The 27,882-nt window shown below is 50.2% G+C and overlaps 2 protein-coding genes across 6 annotated transcripts; one reads left to right on the top strand and one right to left on the bottom strand.

Annotated features, from left to right (window-relative positions):
• Positions 1-1,524: 1,524 nt before the first annotated feature.
• On the bottom strand, positions 1,525-10,171 carry LOC308253865 (uncharacterized protein). Its single transcript, XM_080679629.1, has 6 exons — positions 9,660-10,171; positions 8,823-8,929; positions 8,307-8,453; positions 3,578-3,610; positions 2,419-2,580; positions 1,525-1,896 (listed from the first exon to the last, which is right to left on the bottom strand). Exons 1-6 carry the CDS (start codon positions 9,809-9,811, stop codon positions 1,784-1,786), a joined length of 714 nt encoding a protein of 237 aa, XP_080535755.1. The 5' UTR covers positions 9,812-10,171; the 3' UTR covers positions 1,525-1,783.
• A 79-nt stretch (positions 10,172-10,250) lies between these two features.
• Positions 10,251-26,666, top strand: DDX24 (DEAD-box helicase 24). Of its 5 annotated transcripts, none has more exons than XM_080683376.1 (9): positions 10,251-10,367; positions 11,634-12,353; positions 16,053-16,586; positions 17,780-17,933; positions 18,219-18,734; positions 21,163-21,238; positions 22,692-22,880; positions 24,627-24,756; positions 26,128-26,666. In XM_080683376.1, the coding sequence occupies exons 2-9, from the start codon at positions 11,639-11,641 to the stop codon at positions 26,400-26,402; spliced, it is 2,589 nt and encodes an 862-aa protein (XP_080539502.1). In that variant the 5' UTR covers positions 10,251-10,367; positions 11,634-11,638; the 3' UTR covers positions 26,403-26,666. The 5 variants fall into 5 exon arrangements, with proteins under 5 accessions (XP_080539502.1, XP_080539505.1, XP_080539504.1 ...); XM_080683378.1 differs by having other exon boundaries at positions 10,272-10,742; XM_080683377.1 differs by having other exon boundaries at positions 10,277-10,553.
• The last annotated feature ends 1,216 nt before the right edge of the window (positions 26,667-27,882 follow it).

Raw genomic sequence — 27,882 nt, 5'->3', positions numbered from 1 at the left:
CTCCAACCTGGAGTCCCTGTCCACCAAGATGGGAATAGATGTGCAGTGCCACCTGTTCTATAATATCACCTCCATGCCGGTACAATAGGTATGAATAACCCAAGAGCATAGGTAACAGAAAAACAATTACAAGTGGCACATTTGGTGTACTTATTAAGTTTATTTTTAAATATGTTTTTACTTATTTTAGAAAGAGGAACGGGGAAAGAGATCAATGTGAGAGAGAAATTGACCGGTTGCCTCCAGAACACACCCCTACCAGGGACCAAACCCACAACCTGGGCTTGTGCCCTGATAGGAATGGAACCGGTGACCTTTTGGTACACAGGACAATGCCCAACCCAGGGTATTACCTTTGTTTTTAATATAAATTATTTAATCACAGGTTCACATAAGTTAATTTATAGCCATGGCTGTGTTTAAAACCTGGCTTGTGAAGTTCCTGGAAACACGGATCAATTGGCTCTCACAAGCCAGCACAGCTGGCTCCAGCACAGCAAGGGGGCACTGCCTTGTAGGGTGGCTGAAAGGAAGGGGCCTATGTGGGTGAGAGTGAGCCCTCTGCCAGCACATACATTGGACCCAAGGTGGGAGCTGCACGGGACCACGGTCAGAAGGATGGAAGTAGAGACGGGGCACTCAGAAACAAACTGATCAAGGTCCGCAGAGGTCATGTGATGGGCTTGGGGTCATGCAAGTCAGTCCCAGGGCCAGGACCTGCTGTGCAATAGAGTAGCCACCAGGCCACCGGCAGCAACTCCACCCCCATTGGCAATGGCAGCTGCTGAATTCATCTTGGCCGTTAAGGAGGCGGGGATTCCGAGCTGGTGAAGCTCATGGCGCCCAGCACCAAGGGCGCAGTGCCAGGGCCAACACTGCGGGGAAGAAGCGTTTGAGGTTGGCCCCATGGGACAGGCTCCTTCAGATCTCCCTGTCATCTTCCTGGGGCATGAACTTGGGGCCTGCTTTACTCTTGTGAGAGTCACAGGGCAGGGACAGGGACCGAACACAAAGGAAGGCTTTAGGTATGAACACAAGCTAGTGGACTGGATGAATCAGTTATACCTATTTTTTTTGTCAGATCGGCAAAAAATATATTTTTTGGTGTGCCTCGGAATTTTAGTAACTCGTTTATGTGTACATGAGATGAAAAAGGTTGAAAATCGCTGTTCTAGCGTCAGGATGGAGCCAGACCCTGAGTCCTGGGTGGGGAGGGGAGGAGGTCGATAATGCCTGAGGCTACAGGGCTTGATAGCTGAGGGTCAGTGGCTCAAACAGTGACCCCAGAGCCAGGTCATCCTACCACACTGGCTCTGGCTGAGATCTTCGAAGACACTTGGTCCATGTCCCCATCTGAGGAGCATCAAACTGAGGCTCTGAGGGGAGACCTGACCTCAGGCTCAAAGTGAGTGACAGTACTGACCTGGCTTCCTGTGGCGATGGTATTGGTGCTCATTCCTACAGAGTTCCCACTAGCTCGCCCTGCCCTGCCCTGTCCACAAGAACGCAGCACAGGCACCAGGGGAAGGTGACAGCATCTCCTCTTTATTTATTTCTTTTTTAAAATATATTTTATTGGTTTTTTTTACAGAGAGGAAGGGAGAGGGATAGAGAGCCAGAAACATCAATGAGAGAGAAGCATCGATCAGCTGCCTCCTGCACACCCCCTACTGGGGAAGTGCCCGCAACCAAGGTACATGCCCTTGACCGGAATCGAACCTGGGACCCTTGAGTCCGCAGGCCGACGCTCTATCCACTGAGCCAAACCAGCCAGGGCTCCTCTTTATTTCTTATCCTTATCTGAACCATTCTTGGAGGAAGACCCCATCCAGGCCCCAACAGATGACCCAGTCAAGCCCAGGAGGATTTTGGATGACACGGAGAGTCCAGCTGCCCCTGGGAAAGAAGAGAGGGTGAAACCACAGGGGCACAGGGTGCCCTAGCAGCCCCTGGCAAGGGCGGGAGGTCAGAGATCCCAGGGAACCTCAGGCGGCCAGAGGCCCCAGCATCCCACTCCTGCTCCCTCCTCTACTTCCTAAAACCTTAGGGTGTCTGCTCTGGGGGGCCGCTGCCCAAAGAGGAGGCATGAACTCTGGTGGTGAGTCCACCAGTGACAGACAGGGCAGACCTAGCACTTCACCTGCTAGACGAGGCTGGGGTCTAGAAGTGGGGGGTGGAGGGGCGGCCCAGGTTTTGTAGGGTTGACTGGAAATGCATATCTGCTGGGCTGTACCCCTGCAGCCACCCACCTCAAACCAAAAGAGGGGACAGCAGAGTGGAGACAGAGGACCAGGGACTGAGGACCACGCAACTGGAGGGAAAGGACAGGCCCTCCCTCAGGCTTAGGCTCTGGGCTGAATCCCATCCTGGCCCCGATCCTCCCCTTCATCCCTCACTCCTCCTGCTCAGGACACCTACCTACTGACTGCAGAGTGGCCACCAGGCCGCCGGCAGCAACTCCGCCCCCATTGGCAATGGCAGCTGCTGACATCATCTTGGCAGCTATGGAGGAGGCAGCGATGCCTGTGCTGGTGAAGCCTATGGCGCCCAGCACCACGGGCACAGCAGCCACGGCCAACACTGCGGGGAAGAAGCGTCTGAGGTTGGCCCCATGGGACAGGCTCCTTCAGGTCTCCCTGTCATCTTCCTGGGGCATGAACTTGGGGTCTGCTTTGCTCTGTGAGAGTCACAGGGCAGGGACAGGCACCGAACACAAGGGAAGGCTGTAGGTGTGACAGAAGCGAGAACACTGGATCCCAGGACTCTTCAGGTCTCTGGTTTGCTGTGATACTGGGCCCGAGTTGCCCTTGTGGAAACTAAAGAAGTTGAAACAAGCAGTGGCCTTCAAGCGTCCCCTTTGGTAGGAAAAAGTGTCTCTCCTTTCCTCCCCCTTCCCGCCCCCAAGCACAGGGTCAGCAGAAGATGACATCAGCGCTGCTCTTCTGAAGCGGTGATGGGGTGGGGGCTCCTGCCCTCTGCCCCTCAGGGCCTGTAGCCGTGTGAGGGGTGCCCCCCCCTCATCTTACATCTCCAGAGCAGTGCAGTCACAGAACATTCAACAATGAAAATGTTCTGTACCTGCTCCATCCAATACTGTAGCCACATGGCTATTGTGCATCAAGGTGTGGCTAGTGTGACAGAAACGTTCTTATTTTCTTTAATTCTGGCCACTGTATTGGAGGACCATGCTCAGGAGCACAGCTAACACCTGGGCTCATTGGAGGAGCTACCGGGGTGCCCAGAGCAGCTCCTGGGAACCAGACACAGCTCCGCTCCCACATTCCCGACAGCCCTGCCTTCTGAAAGGAAGCCTGGGCTCAGGCAGATGGAATGGCTCGCCCAGGACCACAGGTTTACACCCGGGAGAAGCTGAGCTTGGACTTGGGTGTGTTCATGGCTTCGCTTTGGTTCCTGCGCTCTAAGGTTCACCTCTCGTACTCCACCTCTGTCCCCTGCCCACTCACCCTTACCCACCCGCATCGTGGGGCTCCAGGGAATCCTAGGCTGGGTCACGGGAGGTTGCTCCCAGGGGCCCACGGCCAGATGGGGGCTTGACCTCCTTCCCAGAGAGACTCACCTCCTCCGGTCACGGCTGCTGCACCAACCTTGACTGGAAACAAAGAGAACCCATGTGAGTGCGGCACGCTGGCCTCCCCCTGCCCTGCCCACTGCTGCCCACAGTGGGAAGGGGGCTCTGGAGCCGGGGTCAGAGGAGAGAGCAGCCCCTGCCTGTTCTCCCACAGAGATCTGAGGTACTGAGCATGCGGAGGGGGGATGCCCAGAGCTCTGAGGCGCTCCAGATAGGGAAGGGCAACACCTTGAAAAGACTCCACCTGCTCTTGGAGGGGACACAATACAACCCCCATCGCTGCCCCTCATTCATCCCAAGTCCTCCGTGCCCTCCTCACCCATGTAGCTTCCATACCCACCCATCACACGTGCCCCTTGCAGACCATTAACTCTCTCCCCCTCCTCTTCCTCTCTTGTGCTGCACCCCACCAAGTTTCCTGTTCTCTTCACTCCCCCCACTCTGAGAACACCCAGAATTTACAACTTCTCCCCAATCTTCAAACCTGCACCTCCACCCTCCTGGTTCCCTGCTTCCTATCTAACTCAGAAAACGAAGGCACCCAGAAGAGACACACTGGGGTGATGCATCCAGGGTTTCTGACAGCCACCAGAAGCGAGAAGTGGCATGGGACAGGTCCTCCCCTGGAGCCTTCAGAAGAAGCATGACCCGTGGACACCTTGACTTGGGACTTCCAGCCCCCAGAACTGTGGGAGAGTACATTTCTGTTGTTTTAAGCCACTCGGTGTGTTTATGATCGGCTAGGAGCATTTCCTCACCTGGCCTTCAGGAACCATCCTTTCTCACTTCTCTTCCTACCACACCTGCCTCTGCTCGGTCTCCTCTCCTCTTCTCTCCCTGATCTCTGACGGTGGCATGTCCAGGGCTCAGTCCTCAGACCCCTTCTCTGCTTTAGCTCCACCCCTTGGGTGCCTCACCCAGCCCATGACTTTCAGGACCACCTGCATTCTGATGACACACAAATTGACATGTCCAGCCCAGACCTACTCCCAGAGCCCTCATGATTGGGATTACATAGTTCCCTTATAGAAGAGGCCCCAGAGAGCCCCTTCATTCCTTCCTCCATGTGAAGTTCCTGGTTGTCTAGGAAGTGGGCTCTCACCAGACACTCATCTGCCGGTGCCTTGATCTTGGACGTTCCACCCTCCAGAACTGTGAAAACTAAGTTTGTGCTGTTTATGAGCCAGCAGTCTGGGGCACTTTATTATAGCAGCCTTAAGGGACTATGACAATCAACAGAGTGGAAAGGCAATCTACAGAATGGAAGGAAATATTTCCAAACCATGTATCTGATAAGGAGTTAATATTCAGAATAGATAATGAATTCCTATGAAAACAAAATACACAAATAACCCAATTTTAAAAAAAATGGGCAAAGAGTCCAGCCGGGTGGCTCAGCTGGTTGAGTGTCCTCCTGTACACCAACCTGCGGGTTCGATTCCAGGTCAGGGCATGTACCTAGATTTTGGGTTCGATCCCCAGTTGGGGCACGTATAGGAGGCCTATAGGGAGCGGCTATAGGGTTAAGCCTCGGATTGACCTGTGGCAGAGCCACAGACAAGTCCCAGTTTAGAGGGCAGAGCTCTCCTAGCATAATTAAGCTTGACCTTATAGCCTCCCTAGATCCTTCCTAGGTAGCTAATGGGCTGTGAGAGATGCAGCAAGTGCTGTCAACACAAGTGAAACTCACAAGAACATTGTAACTATGTTGACCACTTCCTTGTTTTTCTCTGGCTATAAAATAAAGCCTCAGCTTGCCCGCTGGATCTTTTCTGTGTCCTCATCCAGGCATGGGAGATCCACGGAGCCCCAGTGCCGGAAGCCGCCCATTGTCCTCACTAGTAGAGAGATGTGGACAGGGAATCCGGAAGGCTGGTCAACCTTGAAGCTCTGCAAGGTCAGAGCGAACCACTCATTGTTTAGTGGAGACACTGGTAGCTGAAGCAGCCTCCACCTGTTAGTCTTATGTAAATTCTTGCTGATTGGCTATTATTGGAATTGCCTGCCTAAAGGCTATGGGTGTATCCCACCCTATCTAATAGAGGGAATATGCTAATCAGTGGTAGGCAAACTGCGGCTCACGAGCCACATGCAGCTCTTTGGCCCCTTGAGTGTGGCTCTTCCACAAAATACCACGGCCTGGGTGAGTCTATTTTGAAGAAGTGGCGTTAGAAGAAGTTTAAGTTTAAAGAATTTGGCTCTCAAAAGAAATTTAAATTGTTGTACTGTTGATATTTGGCTTTGTTGACAAATGAGTTTGCTGACCACTGTGCTAACTGACCATCACTCCGTCACAAAGTTGGCTGCTCCCACAGCTGAGGCCAAGTTCCCTTAAGGAGCCTTAAGGAGCAATCAGCAGGGACCTGAGGCTACACCCTCCCCCGCCCCATGGGGCTTGACTGGGGACCTCAGGCCACGCCTCCCACCCAGCAGGGCTTGACTGGGATCTCAGGCCTTGCCCCCTGCCCTGGCACCAGGCCTGGGGACCTCAGGCCGCACCCCCTGCCCCAGCACTGGGCCAGGGGACCTGAGGCTGCACCCCCTGTCTGGCGGGGCTTGACAGGGGACCTCAGGCCGTGTTCCCCCACCCAGCAGGGCTTGACAGGGGACCTCAGGCCACGCCCCCCACCCGGCAGGGCTTGACAGGGCACCTCAAGGTGCGCTTCCTGTCCTGGTGCTGGGCTAGGGAACCTCAGGCTGCACCCCCCACCTGGCAGGGCTTGACAGGGGATCTCAGGCCATGTTCCCCCTTCCTGGTGCCAGGCCTGGGGACCTGAGGCTACGCCCCCTGCCCAGCGGGGCTTGACAAGGGTGGGACTGGCCAGGTCTGGATCTAGCCCAATGCGGGGGGCTGGCTGGGTCTGGGTCTCATGCGATTTTGAGGCGCATGTGGGTGGGCGGGGACTTGACTCTGGGTTCCGGGGTGAGCCCCAGACTCTGACAGGAGGAAGGTTTTCAGATACATTTTACTAATTTTCTTTCATCTCTGACACTTCTATTATAGAGAAAGGGCAAATAGCAATATTAAATGATTTCCTCTTATTAATCCCCTTTTAATGTGCACAAATTTTGTGCACCGGGCCACTAGTAGTTTAATAACAGAGATAGCAAGGCCAGAGTGGGGTGTAGTCCTCTCTTGGGCTTCTGCCTGGCCCCCATTTCCCAAATTAATATTTTCTAGTCTCTTTCATTTGTGTGCAGCCTCCTCCAGAACCCGAACCCTGAACCACGCGGGATGTGGAAAGGGGTTTCCACATCCCAGCTATATTCTCTTTGTCTGTCTTCTTTAATCCTTCACCGCCCCTTCTCAGGTTCAACCTTGGCCGTGCTGGCACGGCACAGAGGCCGCCAATCGATGTTTCCCTCACCTATGGAGAACAGTATGGAGGCTCCTCAAACAATTAAAATAGAGTTCTGTATGATCCAGCAGTCCCACTTCTGGGTATTTGCCTAAGGACCTGAAAACAGGGTCTAGAAGAGATACCTGCACCCCATGTTCATAGCAGCGTTATTTACAATAGCCACGAGGTGAAAGCAATCCAAATATCCAAAGGTTGATGAATGGATAAACAAAATGTGTTATCTACATACAATGGAATATTGTTCAGTCTTAGAAAAGAAGGAAATTCTGGCACAGGGGTGAACCTTGGGACATTATGCTGAGGGAAACAAGTGAATCACAAAAAGACAAATACTGTATGATTCCACTGTGGGCGAATAAAAGGGGTTCTATGGGAAGTAACCTCCCAGGGTGATCTGATCACACATTCCTAACTGGGCAGGTCGTGGTGGATAGTCGCACCCGGGCCTATAACTTCTTTAGTGAAAGGTTTTATGCCAGTCCCGTCCAGTGTTGTGGTGCATCTAGGTTAACACGTCTTTGAAATACCAGAATGCCCCCAGAAGGGGTTTAATCCTCAAGAGAGCACATCATCTGTTAACTTTCCTGTAACCCCTTCTGGCTTCCTTCAATCTCCTATGTCCCCTCCTTCGTTTCAAATGCACAAAAGAACCTGCAAAACTGTTACACTCAGGAACATTTGAGATCTTGCCTCCAGGCATATGTCGTCAGTTTGGCTCAAATAAATTCTTAAAGGAATTCTCTACATAGTTAGACATTTCTTACATCACCACCACTCAGATGAAATCCCTCAGACGAAATTCCATGTTACATGTATCTTGCCACAATTTAAAACACACGCAGAGTGGACCTTTTGCTGCCCTGTCCCTGGGCTGGCCCCACCTCAGTGGTGAGCCTGCTCTGCAAGGATGTGTCCTGGGAGTCAAGTATCGACCAGGCTGTGGTGCGTCAACGGAGGAGGAGCACAGAGGAGAAATGAAACTTACCCAGGCCAATAGGTCCGCTGGCAGTGGACTTTAACTGGCAAAGAGCCAGGCCTGAGCATGTGCCAGGCTGACTAGAAGCTGAGCAGCAGACCTTTGTGATAAGCCAATGACAAAATCCTACCTCTGCACTTAGAAAATAACTGACCAAGGTTTACAGAGGGTATGTATCTGGTCTGGGGTCAGGCAAAGGTCAGTCGAAGAGCCAGGACCTGGAGTGTAGTCCCTCTGACTCCAGAGCATCGCTAGCTTTATTGCCCCTTCTCTGGTGATCTGGGTGTAGTAGAGCTTCCCACCAGAGACGTGTGCCTCAATGCTGACAGCTGAGCAGCGATGGTGGGGGGTGAGGCCTCAGTGCCCAGGGACCAGTTACCTGCAGTGCTGGAGAAGTTCCTTTTTTTGTTTTTGGGCTGGTCTGTGGAATCAGTTCCAGGCCACATTTCGGGTCCTGAGGGGGATCCCGGTGGTGGCCCCCCAGGAGTAGAACCAGCAGAGAATGGCTGGGAGGGTTCTTCCTCCTCTGGAAAAGAAGCAGAAAAAGAGCAAACAGAGGGCGGCAGATGTGGGACCAAAGGTCCAGGCCCCTGAGGAGGGCATGAGGCCCAGAGTTCCCACACAGCACCCTCCGCCATTTCCCAAAAACTCTGATGTGGGGAAGGGTCGTCTGTGGCAGCTGTGCTGACAGGTGATGGGAATCCTTGGAGATGAGCCCAAGGAGGAGCCAGAGGGAGACCTGGCAACCAACTGAGAGCTGGCAGGTCCCTCACTTCACAGAGGGGCAGGCTGGAGCCCAGGAAGGAAGAGACTTGCTCACACCCCCTCTGCTCTGGGCCATGCACCCCAAGCCCTAGGTCACCTCACCCTCCAGAGCCCTCCCCAGGGCCCTCACCATCCGACTGAGACTCCTGAAGGAGGGTGTCAGCCGCAAACCCTTCTCCATCCTCTATGGCTTTATCTGACATCTTGGTTGCAGTGTGGGAACACAAGGTGAACAGCCTATTGTCACACAGAAACAGAGTGTGAGACCCCAAGTGCTGTGCCTGACTTGTATGGACTGGGTATGGACACCTCTCTATTGCCCTGAGCCCTGCCCTATGTTCTATAGCAGTCTATGGGCCACTTCCAGCACATCCCCCAAATCTGCACAGACCCCAGCTTTTTAAGGTAATGACTTTGCCTGGCTCCCTGATCTCCAGAGTTCTATTCATCATTGTCCACTAACCACTGCCCCCTACCCAGTCTAATTCTTAGGGCTTGAGAGTAACCTGGATTGGAACAAGACTGGTTGTTCCTAATGTCTCAGGGTAAATGTGGGCTCAAACCCCTTCCCAGCCCTAGCTGGTTTGGCTCGGCGGATGGAGCGTCAGCCTGTGGACTGAAGGGTCCCAGGTTCGATTCCGGTCAAGAGCACATGCCTGGTTGTGGGCTCGATCCCCAGTGGGGTGCGTGCAGGAGGCAGCCGATCCATGATTCTCATCATTGATGTTTCTATCTCTCTCTCCCTCTTCCTTCTTCTCTGAAATCAATAAAAATATATATTTTAAAAAAAACCACACACACACACACAAAAAAAAAAACCAACAAAAAAGCCCTTCCCAGCACAGTCACCTCTGAGCACAGTCACCTCTGAGCACAGTCACAGCAGCCCTGGATGGCAGCAAAGAGGGAAGCTATGAGGAGAGTCCTGTGGCTCCCTCCCCTTCCCCACTTCCCAGACCCTGCCTACCTTGGGAAGTAATTGCCTGAGAAGGCAGAGCAGTGGTGGAAGTCCTGTGCGTACTGAGGCGTTTGAGGACTCTCACAGGCTAAATATAAATAGTTCCTTCCTGGATGATTTACAACCTTGCGAGACAAATGAACCAGATGACTCAATCTCATTCTAGGCTTACAGCCACGTAGGCGTGAGCTTTGTCTTGATGTGGGGAGTGTGGGCTGGTCCTCCGGATAATCTAATTACAACACATCACAATGTCCCAGGCATGATACCCAGCTTTTCTAATCACCTGGTGGTGGCTGCCTGGATTTGCAGGGCAACAGGGGCAAGTTTGTCTTAAGTCAGATGCAATGTCCATATAAACCAAAGCAAATTTGGAACCCTCACTGGGTGGGAGGGAGCCAATATAATCAATTTGCTAATCTTTCACTGGTTGGGAATGCTGGTGGGTGGCCCCGACTCCTTGGTAGTTGTAGAATACACAGGACACACTGCTACAGCAGTAACCCATGCTCTCCGTTCTCACACTACACTGCACATGCGGCAGCGAATCAAATGGCGGCGTCTTCAATAGGGGCGGGACTTCCTGCCGCAGAGGTTCCCACGTGCGTGAGTGTAAGCTCCGCCCCGGAACTGCGGACCGCGCTGCAGCTTCCCGTGGCGTCTGCTGAGGCGGTGGGCTGCGTGGCGTCTCAGAGAACCGCGCGGGGTGTCCACACGGTGCGTGTCGGCGGGAGAGGAGCTGGGGGTGCGCTCCCGGGCGCCCAACGCGGGTCTCTCCAGGTCGCGATTCTTGAGTGCAGAGAGGGCGGCCGCCGGCCCAGCCAAGCAGCCTGCGGATCTCGTCGGTATCCCTTCTGTGGGCGTCAGCGCCCGGCGGCCTCGGCTTCTCCGCTCCGTGCCGCGGTTTGTGTGTGAGACCAGGCGCGAGCGCGGATCAGGGGGTCGGGCGCCGCGAGGAGGGGCCCCGCTTGCTCTGCAGGCCGCGGTCTGCGCGCCCATGTGCGTGAGCATCGCCCACGCCTCGGGGTCCTTGAACTCGGGTGTTCGTGAGCCTGGAGAGCAGCGTTGGTGGGCGAGCCTTCTTGCGGGCAGGTGCGCTCACCTCGGGAGGCGCCATGCTAAGCGGTTTTTGACGTGCGTCACCTTTTTGTAGTCGCGTTTTGAGGACCCAGTAGAACAAATAGCCACATCACCCCTATTTTCCTGACGAGGAAACTGAGGCGCCCAAAGATCACCCGTACGTCCAGCAGACTCAGCTGGCGCGTGGTGGTCCGCCTTTGAACCGGAGTTCACGTTTGTCTTTTTTACAGGATATTTTTTTCTTAGCCTTTCTGAAAAGGGAAAGCATGGATCGAGTTCCGCTCAAACTAGACATGCTTAAATGGTTCTTAAACCACTTCGCCGGTAGTGAAAAACCTGGATGCTTTGGAGCATTTGGCAAAAGCCAGCATGGGGGAACAGGCATTTATTTGCCCTTTCGGGGCAAGACTTGAAAAGGAAGAAAGCTGTGCACTTTTATTAAAGCTGGCCCCTTCAGCTGTCTTCCTCATCCCCCCTTAAAAAAACACAATTTTATTCTGCCTTCAAAATGGCTTGGGTGTGGCTGACTTCATCCTCCATGCTTTGCATGAAACATTTTGTGACTTGAACATGATTAGGCCCTTCTTTTAAAAAGAAGAGAGCACAGATTCAGAGAGGATTAAGCAGGGCTTTCTTTCCAAGGGCTCACAAGCAGTAAGTATTGGATCTGGGGTACTTTGCTCCATCTTCTGTGTCCCCTCCGTTGCAGCCAGGCTGCCTGCTTTGTGGGTGTATTTCTTTCCTTCCTTGGTGTCCTCTAGCTGGGAGCGTCCGTGTAGAGATACCTTTGTGTCCTCACTTCTTTGCAGGGCCTGGTATTCTATAGGCTGCTTAGAAAATATCTGTTGCCTCGGAATCCGTGCTTCTCAGTTGCCAACGTAATGGAACATTTCTCCTTTTCAGCCACCATGAAGTTGAAGGACACAAAATCAAGGCCAAAGTCACCAAGCTATGGCAAGTTTCAGAGGAAGGGAATCAAGGTTGTGGGAAAATGGAAGCAGGTGAAGATTGACCCCAACATGTTTGCAGATGGACAGATGGATGACCTGGTGTGCTTTGAGGAACTGACAGATTACCGGTTGGTGTCCCCTGCCAAGAATCCTTCCAGTCTCTTCTCAAAGGAGGAGCCCAAGAAGAGAAAGGCCCAAGCTGTTCCAGAAGGAGAGGCGGAAGGACAGTGTAGCTCCGCAAAGAAAAAGATGAAGTTGAAGAAGAGCAAAGATGTGGAAACGGAAGGAACCAGTGCCCAGACCGAGTGTGAGGTCAAAGAGGCTGAGCCAGAGCCCCAGGGCGATGGCGCAGTTGGTCCTGATCCAGAGGTAGGGGAGATGGCATCAGGAAGCCCGGCCCTGACTGTTCCGAAAAAGAAGAAGAAGAAAGAGAAGAGAAAATCGGAGCCTTCCCAGGGAACTGCTCCAAAGGTGCCCAAAAAAGCCAAGACATGGCTGCCTGCAGTGAGTGACCAGAAGGCAGATGTGTCAGCTTGGAAGGATCTGTTTGTACCCAAGCCAGTTCTCCGTGCACTCAGCTCTCTCGGCTTCTCTGCACCCACACCAATCCAAGCTCTGACCTTGGCTCCTGCCATCCGTGACAAACTGGACATCCTTGGGGCTGCTGAGACAGGTAAGGGCACCTTATCTGGACTGAGCCTTTGGCTGCTAAGGCTGGGTGACTGGCAGGGCGGGGATGTTGGGAACATAACCACGAAAGCACTGTTAAATGAAGGTGTTTGGAAGTCAGCCAGCTCTGAGTTGTAATCTGCCTGTTCCTGATCAGGACCCTAGGCAAGTCACCCTATCTCCTGAGCAGTATATGCCCATTATAAAATAGAGATAACAGCAGCCTATTTCTTTTGTGTGTGGGTTAAATGTAAATGCCACAGTAAAGTAAAATTAAAGTCATTGTAAGTGATCTGCAAGTGGTAGTTTTTTCCTGTTCTTGAGGCTTTTCTAAGTGGCTCAGAGGAGTAGAGTAGGGCTAAGATCAGCCCTCTGGAGAGGTAGATGTTCATTAGTGTAAGGAAGAAGTGTCCAGTTCTCAATGGTCCAAAGATAAAAAGTGCTGCTTTGGGAGTTGGTGAGTTTATTGTCACTGGAAGGATCTGAGTGTGGTGGATGTTTATTAGGTGGATTTTGTAGGCAGGTTTGGCATGAGCTGCCTGTTGGGACTAGGCATTGTTTAAAGTTCCCGCATTCCCCAAGTCACCTAAGACTTTGTGAAGCAATGACAGGTTGACTTTCCCTGGGTGGACTAAACTACTGAGTGGGGGGAGGAGCTTATACTGCCTGGAACTGTTAGTCCAACTAGACCATTGGTAACGTGTGTGTGTGTGTGTGTGTGTATGTATTTCAAAATTGAACTATCAGCTATTAAAGTGTGAATACATTTTTTTTAGGACATCCCCTATATTCATATGTATGTATGTGTGTGTGTGTATATACACTAGAGGCCCAATGCACAAAATTCATGCAAGGGGTTTGGCCCTTGCAGCCACAGCTTTGTCCAGAAGGTCATCCAGCTGTCCGGTCTAATTAGCATATTACGCTATTATTATTATACTAGTGGCCCAGTGCACAAAATTTGTGCGCGGGGGTGGGGTGGGGGGGTGCCGGGGGGTCCCCTCAGCCTGGCCTGTACCCTCTCCAATCTGGGACATCCCTCTCGAAATCAGGGACCCGCTGGCTCCTAACCACTCACCTGCCTGCCTGTCTGATCGCCCCCAACTGCCCCCCGACCCCTGCCAGCCTGCACACCCCCAACTGCCATCCTCTGCCAGCCTGTTCGCCCCCACTGCCCCCCCCCACCTGCTTGCCCCCAACTGCCCCCCCCTGCCGGCCTGCTCACCCCTAACCACTTCTGCCTCAGCCCTGCCACCATGGCTTTGTCCAGAAGGACGTTCGGTCTCCCGGAAGGTCTCCCGGTCTTCCAGAAGGTCTCCCATTTCAATTAGCATATTACCCTTTTATTAGTATAGATACACACACACACACACACACACACACACACACACACACACATAAATAAAATGTGAGCCACATATATATAATTTCAAGTTTCCAAGGAGCCATGTTAAAAATGTAAAAAAGAAGAGGTGAAACTAACTTTAACAATATATTTAACCAATTTTATAAGAAACATTTCAGTATGTAATTTATATAGAATTGTTAATGAGCTACTTTGCATTTCTTTTTATATTAACTTTTGAAAATCTGTGTGTATTTTGAACTTGCAGCACGTCTCAGTTTAAAGTAACCACAGTTTAAGTGCTCAGTAACCTTATGTGGCTAGTGACTACTCTATGGTATGGATAGGACTAGACCCGTGGTTGGCAAACTGTGGCTCGCGAGCCACATGCAGCTCTTTGGCCCCTTGAGTGTGGCTCTTCCACAAAATACCACGGCCTGGGCGAGTCTATTTTGAAGAAGTGGCGTTAGAAGAAGTTTAAGTTTAAAAAATTTGACTCTCAAAAGAAATTTCAATTGTTGTACTGTTGATATTTGGCTGTGTTGACTAATGAGTTTGCCGACCACTGGACTAGACCATCTAAGTGCCTTCTGGAAGTGGTCAGGAAGCTTGGGATGAGTTCCTGTATAACAGTCACATAGATGGAAGAGTGAGGAAACCTCAAGAGAGGGGAATGAAGGTAATAATGACTTAGAACATTTACTTAGCATTTAAAAATGTGTCTTGCCCTGTGTTAAGTTCTCACAACCACCCTGAGGTAAGTTCCATTATTCCCATCTTACTGATGTGGAAACTTGGCATCAGAGGATAGACCGAGTCCCTAAACCTGCACAGCTGAAATCTGTGGTGCCTGGATTCTAGACTGGATCTTTGTGCTTTGGTATGTGCAGAGGCATGGAAATGGGTTTCTGGATGGCAGGTAGGCAAGGTTCTGTGAGCCACTGTGGCTAAAGCCTGACATTGGGAGTTATCCTACAGCTCCTGTCAGGCCATCGCATGGAATGTTGTGAATCTGCAGGTCCAAGATTCAAAAAAGCTTGGGTCTGTGGACAGCTGCTGCCCATGGAGATGATGAATATACCCACCACCCCACAAGATGCTTTGGACCTCTTTGTACTCTCTCCTTCCCTGGCCTCCCTCCTTTTCATCCCCAGGCAGCCCTTTTATTTCCATTTTCCCTCTGCTTTGTGCTTTTCATTTTATACTTTACAATGCATTAGGAATCCCAAAATACATTTATGTTATTTTTGCTTTAGATGGTCAGTTATTTTTAAGAGAAGTTCAAATAAAAAAAAGGCATCTTTTATATTTATTCATGTTACCATTTTTGGTGCTCATCATTCCTTTTGTTGATCCAGGTTTTCTTCTGCATGAAAGACTTCCTTTAATATTTTTTTTAGTTCAGCTCTACTGATGATTGTTTCAACTTTTGTATGCCTAAAAAAATCTTTATCTTGTATTTGCTTTGAAAGAAATTTTTGCTGAGTGTAGAGTTCTAGATTGTCAGTTATTTTTTCAGGTCTTCAAATACAAATATTGTTACACTGTCTTCTAGCTTTCATTTTCTGTTGGAAAGTGCTGTTTTTCTTCTCTGAAGTTTTGTGGATCTCTTTTTGCTTTTATTCTTGTTTCTGCTTATAGCACCTCATTTCCTTGTGAGTTTTTGATACTGCGAGCTGTTCGTTTTCCTCTGAAAATTCTTTGGGAGAGTTCTTTGAGGCCTATGATAAAGGTTTCTTTGTCCAGAGTTCATTTTCTTGTTTCTGCTTGGGCTTCATAACTTTGAAACTACTTTAAGTTCTCAACTCCAGGAGTTTGGTTTTGATTGTTTTGACCACCCACATGATAGAAATTCGGACTCCATATACATTCAGAGGCCATTCATTCTTGTCTAAGCATAGACGAAAGTATGCCAATTTAAAACTTTCTCAAAAACTAAGATTTTATTTTTCTTACTCCCTCCTTCCTCACCAAAGCAAGGTCTTGGGAAAGAATTATTACATATGTCCATTTCTTACTCCCCCCCCCCCCATGTGTTGTTCTTTAGCAACAACAACAAAACACACACATACAACTTGCCCATCTCTTTAGGGTTTCATTGCTTGGACATTTGTCCTTAGTTCATCATTGGTGACGTCAGGTTTCAATGCCAGTTTGCCAGATTTTCCTCAGGCTCCTAATTACAGGTGCAGTTCTGTAAGGGAGCCTATGCAGGGTCGGGGGGCTTTGGGTTGGTCAGGGCGGTACTTTGCCATTTCAAGGGTTCCTTATTCCGTGTAAAGAACCCCAGACAAAAATATGTGCATCTGTTGATTCACACTGTTTTTGCTTGTTCTGTCTGTCTGCTTTACTTCTAAGGCAGTGGGAAAACGCTGGCCTTTGCCATTCCAATGATTCATTCAGTGCTGCAGTGGCAGGTGAAGAAGCCTACCCCAGCCCTGAGTAACACAGCAGCGCCAGCTGGGGAGACTGGAGCTGAGACTGGGTCACCAAGCAAGGCTGGAACTGAGTCTGGATCCTTGTGTGATGAGATGGGGATAGAGGGTGAAGCACTGCCCAATGAGGCTGGAACGAAGGCTGGAGCAGCACCCAGCAAGGCAGGAGCCAAGACTGGAGCTGCCATCTCAGACCAGGTGCTGCCCTTCTGGGATGATGATGCTGGCGAAGGACCTTCTTCCCTAATCAGGGAGAAGTCCATCCCCAAACAGGATGAGGACAAAGAGGAAAAGCTTGATGAAGAACCGACTGGAAAGCTACAACAGGAGTTCGATGTCAGATCCATCACCTGTAAATCACATGCAAAGCGTCCTCTACTTGGGCTGGTTCTGACTCCCACCCGAGAGCTGGCTGTCCAGGTCAAGCAGCATATTGATGCTGTGGCCAAGTTTACAGGTGAGGTTTAGTTCCATTTAATAAGTATTTTCTGAGGGTCCTAGGTGCTGGTGTGCAGAGGTGAGCGAGCTGTGGCTGTTGCCCTCTAGGGAAACTTTGCTTGTCCGCCAGAGAATTATGCTCTACAGAAAACTGAGTGCCACTTTCTCAGTTGTCCTAAGAAAGACACATAGCTAATGCCATTCTAGATGCACAGGAAATTAACTTGTTGGGTATAGTGGATACTTAGGGCAGGACTTGACAAACTACCTGATTTTGTAAATAAAGTTCAGCCCACCAAGGCAGAGTGGAGTAGAGTTAGTAGTTTTTGTTTTTTAAAGACGTTTTTATTGATTTTTAGAGAGAGAAAGGAAGGGAGAGGAATAGAAAAATCGATGAGAGAGAAACATCAATCATCGATCAGGTGCCTCCTGCATGCCCCCTACTGGGGATTGAGCCCACAACCTGGGCATGTGTGCCCTGACTGGAAATCGAACCTGTGACCTCTTGTTTCATGGGTCAATGCTCAATCTCTGAGCCATACTGGCTGGGCAGTCGTTGTGACAGACCATTTAGCCCACAAAGCCAAAAATGTTTATGATTGACACTTTAGGGAAAACTTTGCCGACCTCTGCCTTACGGCATTAGAACTTCATTCTCTCATGGAATTCCTTTTGGGGAGAACTGCACAGGGGGAGTGTGTATTTTATAGTAAAAGCAGCAGTTCTCTACCAACTCTCACTGCGTGTGAGGTACTTTGCTAAGCGATTTGACTGCACGCTTCTGTGTGTTTCTTCCACACTGGACACCTCGAGAAGTCCTCCCCGAGGGAGGAGAGAACACGAGGCACTGGTGGAGGAGACTCCGATGAATTCTAATGGAGGGGAATGGGCAGGCTTCCCAGGGGAGGTGTGTCACCGCCACAGGTAACATTATTCCCAGTTGTGCAGCATTGCTCAGTTTTCCTGGAGCTGTGGTGGTTGGAGAGGGGAGTAGAAAGAAAGGAGGTTGGGGAAGTAGGCAAGGCCCAGATCCCAGACTTGGAAAGTCCTCTAGGAGTGGCACCAGCACTCAGGCCATGCCAGCCCTTTCAGCATCCCCTGCAGAGGGGAGCTGTGCTGGTTTGCCTCTGCTAATCTGGGGGTGCCCTTGTCAGCTGTGGAAGAAAAGCAGCTAGACTGAATAACGGTGTCCCTTATGTTTGTGTACCATAGGAATTAAAACTGCTATTTTGGTTGGTGGAATGTCCACGCAGAAACAGCAGAGGATGCTGAACCGCCAGCCTGAGATTGTGATCGCCACTCCGGGCCGACTGTGGGAGCTAGTTAAAGAAAAGCACCCTCATTTGAGCAACCTTCGGCAGCTCAGGTGAGAGACAGGAGCTCCCTCACCCCCTCTTCTGGAGTGGGTCTGAGGTGATCTGGTAGTGTGTGCAGTGCCATCTCTCTGTCACAAAGTGTCATGATGTGGTACCAGCTAAACTTTGGCCTTCAGTAAACCACACATGCATGAGGGAGATCAGTTGAGGTCCTCACTGTGTGTGTGTGTGTGTTTTGAGGGTGGGCTCGTGAGCCGCAGTTTGCCGACCACTGCTCTAGATGATTTCTCTTACCCGCTATTAACCAGCGAATGTGGGACTGTCTGGATCTGCAGGTGCCTGGTGATTGATGAGGCTGACCGGATGGTTGAGAAAGGCCACTTTGCTGAGCTCTCACAGCTACTAGAGATGCTCAGTGACTCCCAATACAACCCAAAGAGACAGACACTTGTTTTTTCTGCCACATTGACTCTGGTACATCAAGCTCCTGCTCGAATCCTTCACAAGAAACATACCAAGAAAATTGACAAAACTGCCAAACTTGACATCCTCATGCAGAAGATTGGCATGAGGGGCAAGCCCAAGGTCATTGACCTCACAAGAAACGAGGCCACAGTGGAGACACTGACCGAGACCAAGATCCATTGTGAGAATGATGAGAAAGACTTATACCTGTACTACTTCCTGATGCAGTATCCAGGCCGCACCTTAGTGTTTGCCAACAGTATCTCCTGCATCAAACGCCTCTCTGGGCTCCTCAAAGTCTTAGACATCATGCCGCTGACCCTCCACGCCTGCATGCACCAGAAGCAGAGGCTCAGAAACCTGGAGCAGTTTGCTCGCCTGGAAGAGTAAGTCAGGCCTGTCCCCAGAGCCCAGCCTCTAGCCATTGGGTCAAGGTTGCCAGGATGGTGGGGAGATGGTGGGAAGCTACCTTCTCTTATGGGGCCTTATCAGTATACGGTGCCTTTGTTTTGCACAGTATGTACCCTGTCTAGTACATTTGGTTGCTGGTAATGCCCAACAGAAATTTCCTTAATAATGATCAGTGGTGACAGTAGTACCTACCATAAGAATACGATGCATTTTCGATACATCACTACATTCATTCACTTCCAACATTCTTGAGAAGAAGCAGAGTAGATTGATGGTAAAAGAACAGATTGGAACCAGACTGCCTGAGATCAAATCCTGGCTGTACCCTTCTAGCTGGTCAAATTCTGTTCCAGTTTTCTCATAGTTAGTGTAATAATAGAGGCCACCTCAGAGGGCTGTGGAGAAGATTAAGTGGATTTGTGCATATAAAGTGTTTAGAACAATGCCTGGCATGTAGTATATACTTGCTAAATGTTAGCTTTACTATCACTTGTTATCGTTATTCTCCTTTTATAGGTGAGAAACAGTAAGATCTAGAAAAGGTAGGTAGCTTGCCCAAGGTTTCTCAGCCTGACAGAGCTGGGCCTCCGACCAGCCTGTCACCCCCAGAGCTCATGCTGTGCCTTACATGCTACGCTGTCGTTGACCATCTGCTTCAGGGCCAGACGATGCTCAGGCAGCAGGGTGCAGATTATCAAGCTGAGGGCCTGGCCAGTTGAGGGTGACTCTGAATTGGCATTTGCCCACAGGGTTTTTTGTCAGGTTACAGGGTGATTAGTTTCTAGAACAAGTGTCTGGTTTACCTCCCTTTGAATGTTGGTAGGTAGAGTTACTGGTTTACTGGATCAGGGGTTGGCAAACTGGCCCACAGGCCAAATCTGGCTCATTGCCTGTGGTTTTTGTTTGTTTTTTTTGGGGGGGGTAATTGATTTTTTTAGAGTGAGAGAGAGAGAGAGAGAGAGAGAAATATCCATTTGTTCCACTTATTTATGCATTCATTGCTTGATTCTTTTATGTGCCCTGACTGGGTTTTGAACCCGCAACCTTGGCATTTGGGGACAATGCTCTAACGAACTGAGCTATCCAGCCAGGGCTTACTGCCTGTTTTTATTTTATTTTAATTTTTTAAAATACGTTTTCATTGACTTAAAGATATATTTTTTTATTGATTTCAGAGAGGAAGGGAGAGAGAGATAGAAACATTGATGAGAGAATCATTCATCGGCTGCCTCTTGCACACCCCCTACTGGGGATGGAGCCCGCACCCCAGGCATGTGCCCTGACCAGGAATTGAACTGGTGACCTCCTGGTTCATAGGTCATCGCTCAACCACTGAGCCACACTGGCGGGGCTGCCTGTTTTTATCAGTAACTTTTTATTGGGACACAGCAAGGCTTATTCATGTATTGTCTGTGTCTGCTTTTGCACCATAACAGCAGAGTTGAGTAGTTGCAATGAGACTATTCACCCACAAAACCAAAAATAATTTACTACCTGGCCTTTAATAGAAAGAGTTTGTTGACCGTGACTTAGAGCAATGGTTTAATGTTTGACAACCTTTAATTTGCATCATATTCCCCATCCCTACCTCAGAGATACAGGGAGTTTGGACCCTGAAGGGCCCAGAATCTTGTTTTTAAGACCTCAAGTGCTTTCGACTTTCCTCGAGCTGTACATATATTAAGAAACATCACTCCACACATACTCTCAAGTGCTTACTATGAACCAGGTGCGTTCTAGGGGCTGGTAATAGCTCAGTGAACAATGCAGTCTCATGGAGATTACATTACAGTGGAAGGAAATAATAAGTTGAAAAGTAAGTATATAAGAAAAAAAGAAGCAAAGTAAGTATATTGCTTGTCAGGTGGTACTAAGTGCTAAATAGTCAAGTTGTGTGGGGAGTTGTGCAGACTGTGTGAGTGTGTGGCCAGGGAGGCTTCTCTGATAAGGGGAGGTTTGAGCAGAGAGTGGAAGTAAGGAAATGTGAGCATCTGAGGAAGACCTTTTAAGACCTTAAGGTATAGCAAGTGCAGGGGCTTGGCAGCAAGGGCATGTTGGGCATGTTTGAGGAAGAGCAAGGGCATCTATGTGACTGGAGGGAAGTAAGTGGGAGGGTGATAGGAGATGAGGTCACCGACCTGGAATATGTGTGGCTTCACGGAAGTCACTTGAGGTGGTCTTCAGTATTGCGGAGTGTGGCTTGTTGGTTACGGCCATGTATGTACCTCGGGAAGTTAATCTCTCTGAGCCTAAGTTTCTGAATCTGTAAAAGGGAGATACGTACATATTATCTCATTGGGTGTTTGTAAGGGTTTACAGTGCTTAGAGTACTCAGCAGGCAGTAAGAATTTGATTAGTGATAGCTATTGGGTATTACTAATGAGCTTTCTTTCTCTATCACAGTTGTGTTCTCCTGGCAACAGATGTGGCAGCTCGGGGCCTGGATATTCCTAAAGTCCAGCATGTCATCCATTACCAGGTAGGGGCATCAGGGAATTTGTAGATAGTTCCCAGTACCAAATGGGGAATTTTTAAAGCAAAGGTTGGGAGAGGGAGGAGGAATTGTTGGTCCCAAGGCCTCATGCAACAGAGAATACCACTGGCACCTAGAGAACAACTAGCTGCTGCCACTTGGCTTTCTCTTATATCAAAGAGCCCTCTCTTTTACTTGGGCAAGCTACATGATATTGCCGGGTTAAAGTCTCAGTTTCTTCCACGCAGTGGGGATAATCAGTTTAGCATATAGAGCGTGAGCTTCAATCCCAGCTTGAGCAAGTAGTTTAGTCTCTTTGTACCGCAGTTTTTGCGTTTGTTAAGTGGCAGTTATTATAGTATCTAATTCTTAGGTTCTTATTAAGGTCAAGTAAGTTATTACATGTGAAGAGCTTAAAAAGCCATGTAGCACAGCGTAAGCACTTAAACAAATCTTAGCAGCTCTTGATACTGACGTTAATATTAGTGTATACCCCTAGTGAATATCACGGTTTGATGTGTATTGGCTGCCTCATTGTTGGTTACTTTTAGCCATGTTACTTAGCATCTCTGATTTCAATGTCATTGTTTGTAAATGGAGTAAATGCTACCTACCCCATAGAGTTATTACTAAAATTAAATGAGCTAATGCTGATGAAGCACCTAGCACAGGGAAAGCGCTCAAATAAAAGATAGCTATTCTGGCATTATTATTTCTCCTTTTTTGTCTTTCTTGCTTTAAAAAACAAATTTAGGGAACCAGTTCAATTTAGCAAATCTTCTTTTTGGGGAAGAGGCTGGGTCGGTCTTTGTAAAAGATATCTGGTGAACACGATACAGTTCTAGCCCCTAAGAAGTAGCAGGTCCACTAGAGGAGATGAAGTGACTGCAGCCATAATTTAAGGCAGAAGATAATTAGAGAGTTTCAAAATATAATGGGAGAGAGCCCTGGCTGGGCAGCCCAGTTGGTTAGAGCGCTGTCCCGATATGGTGTTTTACATATATATACACGTATGTATGTGCAGATATATAATGGGAGGGAGAGGTAGCTTTTAGTTTGGGAGGTTGGAAAGTGCTTTCTAAAAGATGCTTGGCATGTAAAGGTAGAAAGGATGTGAGCATGTAGAGGTAGGAAAGGAAGTAGGAAAGAACACGGGGAAGTGGGCAGTTGGCTGAGTGAGAAGAGGCGGGTATGTTGGGAGAGGAAAGTGAAGAATGACTTCCATTTTCCACTTGAGTAGTCTGAGGGCCTGAACCAGGGCAGGGGCGTGGGAGGGCAGGAAACCTGGGGACAGTTTGAATGTGGGACTGGGAAGGGCTGGATCCGTCCATGGTGCTGGAGACGTTTCTAGCTGTCTGGCTGAGAGGGAGGAGGCGCCAGCACTGGCCTGCTGGTCCTGAGGGGAGGAGCAGTGCTTGGTGATGGCCACATGTTGACCTCCCAGTTTCTCCCTTGGCAGGTCCCTCGCACCTCGGAGATTTATGTCCACCGAAGTGGTCGAACTGCTCGTGCCACCAACGAAGGCCTCAGCCTGATGCTGATTGGGCCTGAGGATGTGATCAATTTTAAGAAGATTTACAAAACCCTCAAGAAAGATGAGGACATCCCATTGTTCCCTGTGGAGACAAAGTACATGGACGCAGTCAAGGTAAAAAGGGAAAAGCCAGTGCTAGTGAGGGGGAGGGTCATGCTCCCCCACCTTGGAAGTATAACCCTTGGAAACTAAGTAATGGTTCTTCCAAGAGCTAAACAAAGGGGTTCATTAAAAAAATGGAACGGGGCCCTAGCCAGTTTGGCTCAGTGGATAGAGCATCGGCCTGCGAACTGAAGGGTCCCGGGTTCAATTCTGGTCAAGGGCATGTACCTCGGTTGCAGGCTCTCCTTCCCAGCCCCGGGCAGGGCTCCTGCAGGAGGCAACTAATTGATACGTTTCTCTCACATTGATGTTTCTGTCTTTCCTTCTCTCTTTCACTCTCTGTTAAAAAAAAACCACAGAAAACAATGGGGCACTGTACCTGGCATAAGACTGAGTAGCCACAAATGAGGCATTTTCTTGCTGACCCTTCACTGTCTGTCTCTGAAGCCTCCACCACGTCCTCTGCACGCAGTGAGCCCTGCTGCCTGGACATTCTGCGGTGGTTGCAGGGAAGGGAGGTCAGCGTGGCTTGCTGAGGCAGATACTCAGGCTTTGTCACAGTGCTGAAGCAGATGCCAATAATTCCCACCTTTGGGGTTTTATTTTAACTTAGCAGGCATTCCCTGAGTGGGTAACTGCTTACTATGGGCCAGAGTGCATCAAATAGCAAAGCGGTTGCATTCTCTGAGGAGGTCCACTGGCTTGTGAGGCCGACCAAGTGCTAAAATTCAGGACAAATGGAGCACTGTGGTACCAGTGGGCACATGGTCGAATTGGTAGGAGATGAGGTTTTCTCCAAGCCTCCTGAAGATAAAACTATGAAGAGGTGAAGAGATGAAATTCTAGGAATTGAGGGAGCAGAGCAGTTGGCTCCTCTGGCTCAAAAGGCATATTAGCCATGTGGGGAAATCCGGCAGGAGATGCAGATGGAACGATGGAGACGCAGGTTGAAGGTGGAGATGCAGATGGAAGGTGGAACTGCAGGTGGGAAGGTGGAGGTGCAGAGGATAACCTTGAGTAAGGAGGAATATGAGCCACCCTGGCTTTTTGTGGCTCCTTTCCCTCACATCGCAAGCTCTCTCTGTCTTCCGCGGTCACTGCAGTCTGACCACAACACCCGTGAGAGGGAGACTTGAAATGCTTTTCTCAAAGGACAGCGTGAAAGAGAGGGACGGTAGTTCTGTGGGTTTGTTTCGCTGCGGTTGAGAGCTGGGCCCTAACTCCAGGCTGTTGGGGTGCTTCAGGGTCTCAGCTCAGCCGCGGAAGCCAGCTGTGGTGCCGGGGAAGACTGTCCTTTGGACACCTGTAACTGGCAGTCCGCCTGAGGAGGCTCCCAGGGGCAGGTCAGGGTTGTTTGGATGCCGGCCCTTGTGATTTCCTGTGTGCCACGTTTCATGAGTGCCCTCTGCCTTTTTATGAGGAACCACTTGTTTCCAAAAAGGGTCACAAGAGCATGTTTGTTTGTTTTTTTAAATATTTTTATTGATTTCAGAGAGGAAGGGAGAGGGAAAGAGAGCTAGAAACATCAATGATAAGAGAGAATCATTGATCAGCTGCCTCCTGCACGCCCCACACTGGGGATTGAGCCCGCAACCCGGGGCCCGGGAATTGAACGTGAGACCGCCTGGTTCATGGTCGACAACCACTGAGCCATACCAGCTGGGCTCAAGAGCATTTTTAAACAAGCTTAAACAGACTTTGCTTCCCAGACGCCTGAACCCTTTGTCAGATGAACACTTTCTGTTCCTTCCCCCCCAGGAGCGAGTCCAGTTAGCTCGGCAGGTTGAGAAAGCCGAGTATCGGAACTTCCAGGCTTGTCTGCACAACTCCTGGATTGAGCAGGCGGCTGCTGCCCTTGAGATTGAGCTGGACGAGGAAATGTACAAGGGTGAGTGGGCTGCACGGACCTTGAGCAAGGGCGAGTTCAGCTCGTTTTCCCTTCAACTTTGCCTTGTTGGAACCTCCCCACACCATGGGTCCTGTCACTGTCGGCAAGATGCCTTTTCCTTCTTTGGGACCGGCCCTTGTCCCAGATGAGCCTAAAGTCCTCGGCCTTGCTTCCCTCTGTCTTGTTTGTCTGGGGCCTTCCATTACCACCCACATGTGGCCAGACTGCCCATGTTTGAGTGCTGGCCTATTCCCTTAACTGGATGTTACCAGGTCAGGTTTCTTAATCTCCCTGTGCCTGGGTGTCCTCATTTATAAAATCAGGGTTATAAAGTACCTACCTCATGGGGGATCAAGTTATTAACTGTTGTCATTACTACTCTGCCTGTCTTCCAAGCTAACGAAGCACTTGGGTCATCAGCTCACCTGATCTCCATGGTCTCCTGGCATAAACAGCAGGCTAGTTATGCTGTACATAGGGAACTAGGGTCACAGAAGAGAGGTCATTTGTGCAGGAAAACAGCCCCACCACCAGGTGTTTCCTGAGCCCCTGACTCCGAACCTGGGCCCGAGGCTCAGGATTCAGGGATGCATATGTGTGCTCCCTGCTCTAGAAAGTTCCCGAGTCTCAGAAGTGGCAGAACCATATCTGGAACCGACAACACGAGAGTTAGGCCCATTGCTCTTTCCAGCCCACAGTGAGTAGCTCAGCTGGGGTGTTGGCATCTCGGTGCCAAAATCAAGAGTCAGAGGCAGACATACTACTGTGTACTCAGCATAGAAGCAGGAACCAAACCACTCGGCTTGATGACAGTGAGCTAGTCCTCCTGGTAGCTCGAGCTTGGGGCCTGGGCTGTAGATAGTTGAGGTTCTGCTTCCCTTCGCGAGGACAAGCTGGTGTGAGCCCTTTGGCTGTGCCCGCCCCTGCAGGGAAGTCACAGTGCTGCGGGGGAGACGCAGGGGAGCTGGGCTGCATAGACGTGTCCTGTCTCCTGAGGGGTTTGTAGCTTCGAGTTGTCAAACCCCAGGCTGCAAGTGGGTGGGGGGTGTAGAAAGAAAACTGATAACACGTCTGGAGATTTGGGTTCTAATCTGTTTGACAGCTAGCTCTATGACTTTCAGCAAGTGACCTCTGAATTTCTTGGACTGTAAAATTAAGATAATTCCTGTCTTAGAGGGTTTTTGTGACAGGTAAAGGACAGAGTGGCCCTGAGTGTCCCTCCTAAACTGTTAGAAGTCAGACAACAACAGGGTCTGCAGAGAACTTCTGAGTCTGCCTCTCCAAAAGAGTTCCAAAACATTTCTCCTCACGATATCCCCATCAGGGGAAAGTCCTCAGGTAAATGTGATCTTTTTCGTACTGTGTTTCAAGGAGGAAAAGCTGACCAGCAAGAAGAGCGTCGGAGACAGAAGCAGATGAAGGTTCTGAAGAAGGAGCTGCGCCATCTACTCTCTCAGCCGCTGTTTAAAGATGACCTGAAGACTAAGTATCCCACTCAGTCTGGCCAGCCGCCTGTGCTCGGGCCTGCTCCGAGGAACGGTGAGTCCGCTTTGAGCTGCCTCTCCAAACAGAAGAAGAGGAAGCCAAAGCCCAAAACAAAAGAGCAGCAGCAGCAGGAGCCCCAGCCAAGTACAAGTGCAAATTAACTGCCCTGAGGCCGCCTGCTGTGGCCACACTTGGTCCGTGCTCTCTGGTTATGTGGGACACCTTCCACCTTTCCTTTCACTCCACTGTCAGCCCGGTTACAGAAATCTCTCTCTCCCGCACCGCCCCATGGCAGGAGGGACCTCATGCAGATTTGTGTTGTTTTAAAGTAAGAATTCTGTGCAGCAGCTTGTGTGTTTCTGTATTTCACTGTTTACAGGCTTGTATGTTCAACTTGATTTCCTTAATTAAAAACAACAGAACCAGCATGTCATCCTGTGTTTTTAGCCAGAATATGGGGGATTCTGTCCTAGTCCTCGGCTGTAGGATGCACATGGGGGGTGTCTCACCCCACTGGGCAGTGTGGATGGAGCAGGAGACCAGTGCTTTGCAGATCAATGTGAAATCATTTTTGTCTGGGTCCTTACCCGTGCTCCCGCTTTTCCCCACAGCAGAACCCTTAGCTCGGGCTCTCTACCACTCGCTTCGCTCACAGCTGTTGTTCTGTCTGAGCCAGCCCAGGTGTGGGTCGAAAGAGGTTGCCGTCCTCAGGCTCCGGGACAACACAAGCTTCCTGAACATCAGAGCCACTTGTGGGGAAGCCAAGACTAGTATGCTAACTCAGACCTACCCTAGCCAATTTCTCTCCTTGTCTCTCTCGGCAGCCCCTTTGTGACACAACTGGTTTGCTTCCCATGATTCCATGCGTCCCTTCTCTTGTCCTGAGCCTTTGCATACGCTTTTCCCTTGGCCTGATTGCCTTCCCCATCCTTGAGCCCTGCTTCCTGTCTGTAGGTCCCTGAGCCCCCAAGAGAGTGAAGTGCTCCTGCCATGGGCCCCCGAGTACCCATGCCCACCCTCTGCGCAGTGCTTGCCACTCAGATCACCTTTGCTGAGCTCCTCGAGAGCAGAGGCTGCTGCTTATGGCCTCTGCAGCCGTGGGTGGTGTGTAAATGTGCCGAGGGAACCAGCGACCTCCCGGTGCCACCCCAGCTTTCTCTGGTCGGTCTGGACGAGGAGCTAATATTGCTGCAGTTGTAGGAGAAGCGCTGATTTCTGTACAGCTAAGTCTGGGCTTCTAAACAGGTTTCCCTCGGCCTCATGGTTGGCAAGTTTGGCAGGATGGCAGCCGTATTCTCTCAGCCCCTTCGGATTACAGCAGGATAGTTGGTCTAAACTCAGACTCAGGTGTCATTGCGTGTGGACCAAGTACCAGGCACCGGTAGGCACTGCTAGCTACTTGATTATTTGTGTCAGGTCCCTGAGGCATTCTTACGTCCTTGTAGCGGAGAAGACTGATGAAGGCTTGCTTAGGCTCACACAGCAGCAGGTGGCAGAGCTGGGTTTGGAACCCTGAGTATTTCCTGTGGGCTCAGAGCAGGTTAAACATAAGACAGCAGTGTTGCCAAAGAGCATCTCCCCAGTGTCACCGGAGAGAACGCAGAAGAAAAACGCTGTAGTCCGTGAGGTCAGCGCCTGAGT

The sequence above is a fragment of the Plecotus auritus genome, assembly GCF_963455305.1.
Source record: "Plecotus auritus genome assembly, chromosome: 1".
Lineage (NCBI taxonomy): Eukaryota > Metazoa > Chordata > Mammalia > Chiroptera > Vespertilionidae > Plecotus > Plecotus auritus.
The sequence above is the reverse complement of the archived record's forward strand: the minus strand, read 5'-3'. Positions and strand labels throughout refer to the sequence as shown.

Excerpts from the sequence above, each read along its gene's own strand:
- LOC308253865 (XM_080679629.1), bottom strand. The coding sequence starts at position 9,811 with ATGAGATTGAGTCATCTGGTTCATTTGTCTCGCAAGGTTGTAAATCAT. Across the intron at positions 8,454-8,822 it reads TCAGGAGTCTCAGTCGGATG|AGGAGGAAGAACCCTCCCAG; the intron begins GTGAGGGCCCTG and ends CTTCTTTTCCAG. Across the intron at positions 3,611-8,306 it reads GAACTTCTCCAGCACTGCAG|TCAAGGTTGGTGCAGCAGCC; the intron begins GTAACTGGTCCC and ends CTTTGTTTCCAG.
- DDX24 (XM_080683376.1), top strand. The coding sequence starts at position 11,639 with ATGAAGTTGAAGGACACAAAATCAAGGCCAAAGTCACCAAGCTATGGC. Across the intron at positions 17,934-18,218 it reads AGCAACCTTCGGCAGCTCAG|GTGCCTGGTGATTGATGAGG; the intron begins GTGAGAGACAGG and ends CTGGATCTGCAG. Across the intron at positions 18,735-21,162 it reads CAGTTTGCTCGCCTGGAAGA|TTGTGTTCTCCTGGCAACAG; the intron begins GTAAGTCAGGCC and ends TCTCTATCACAG.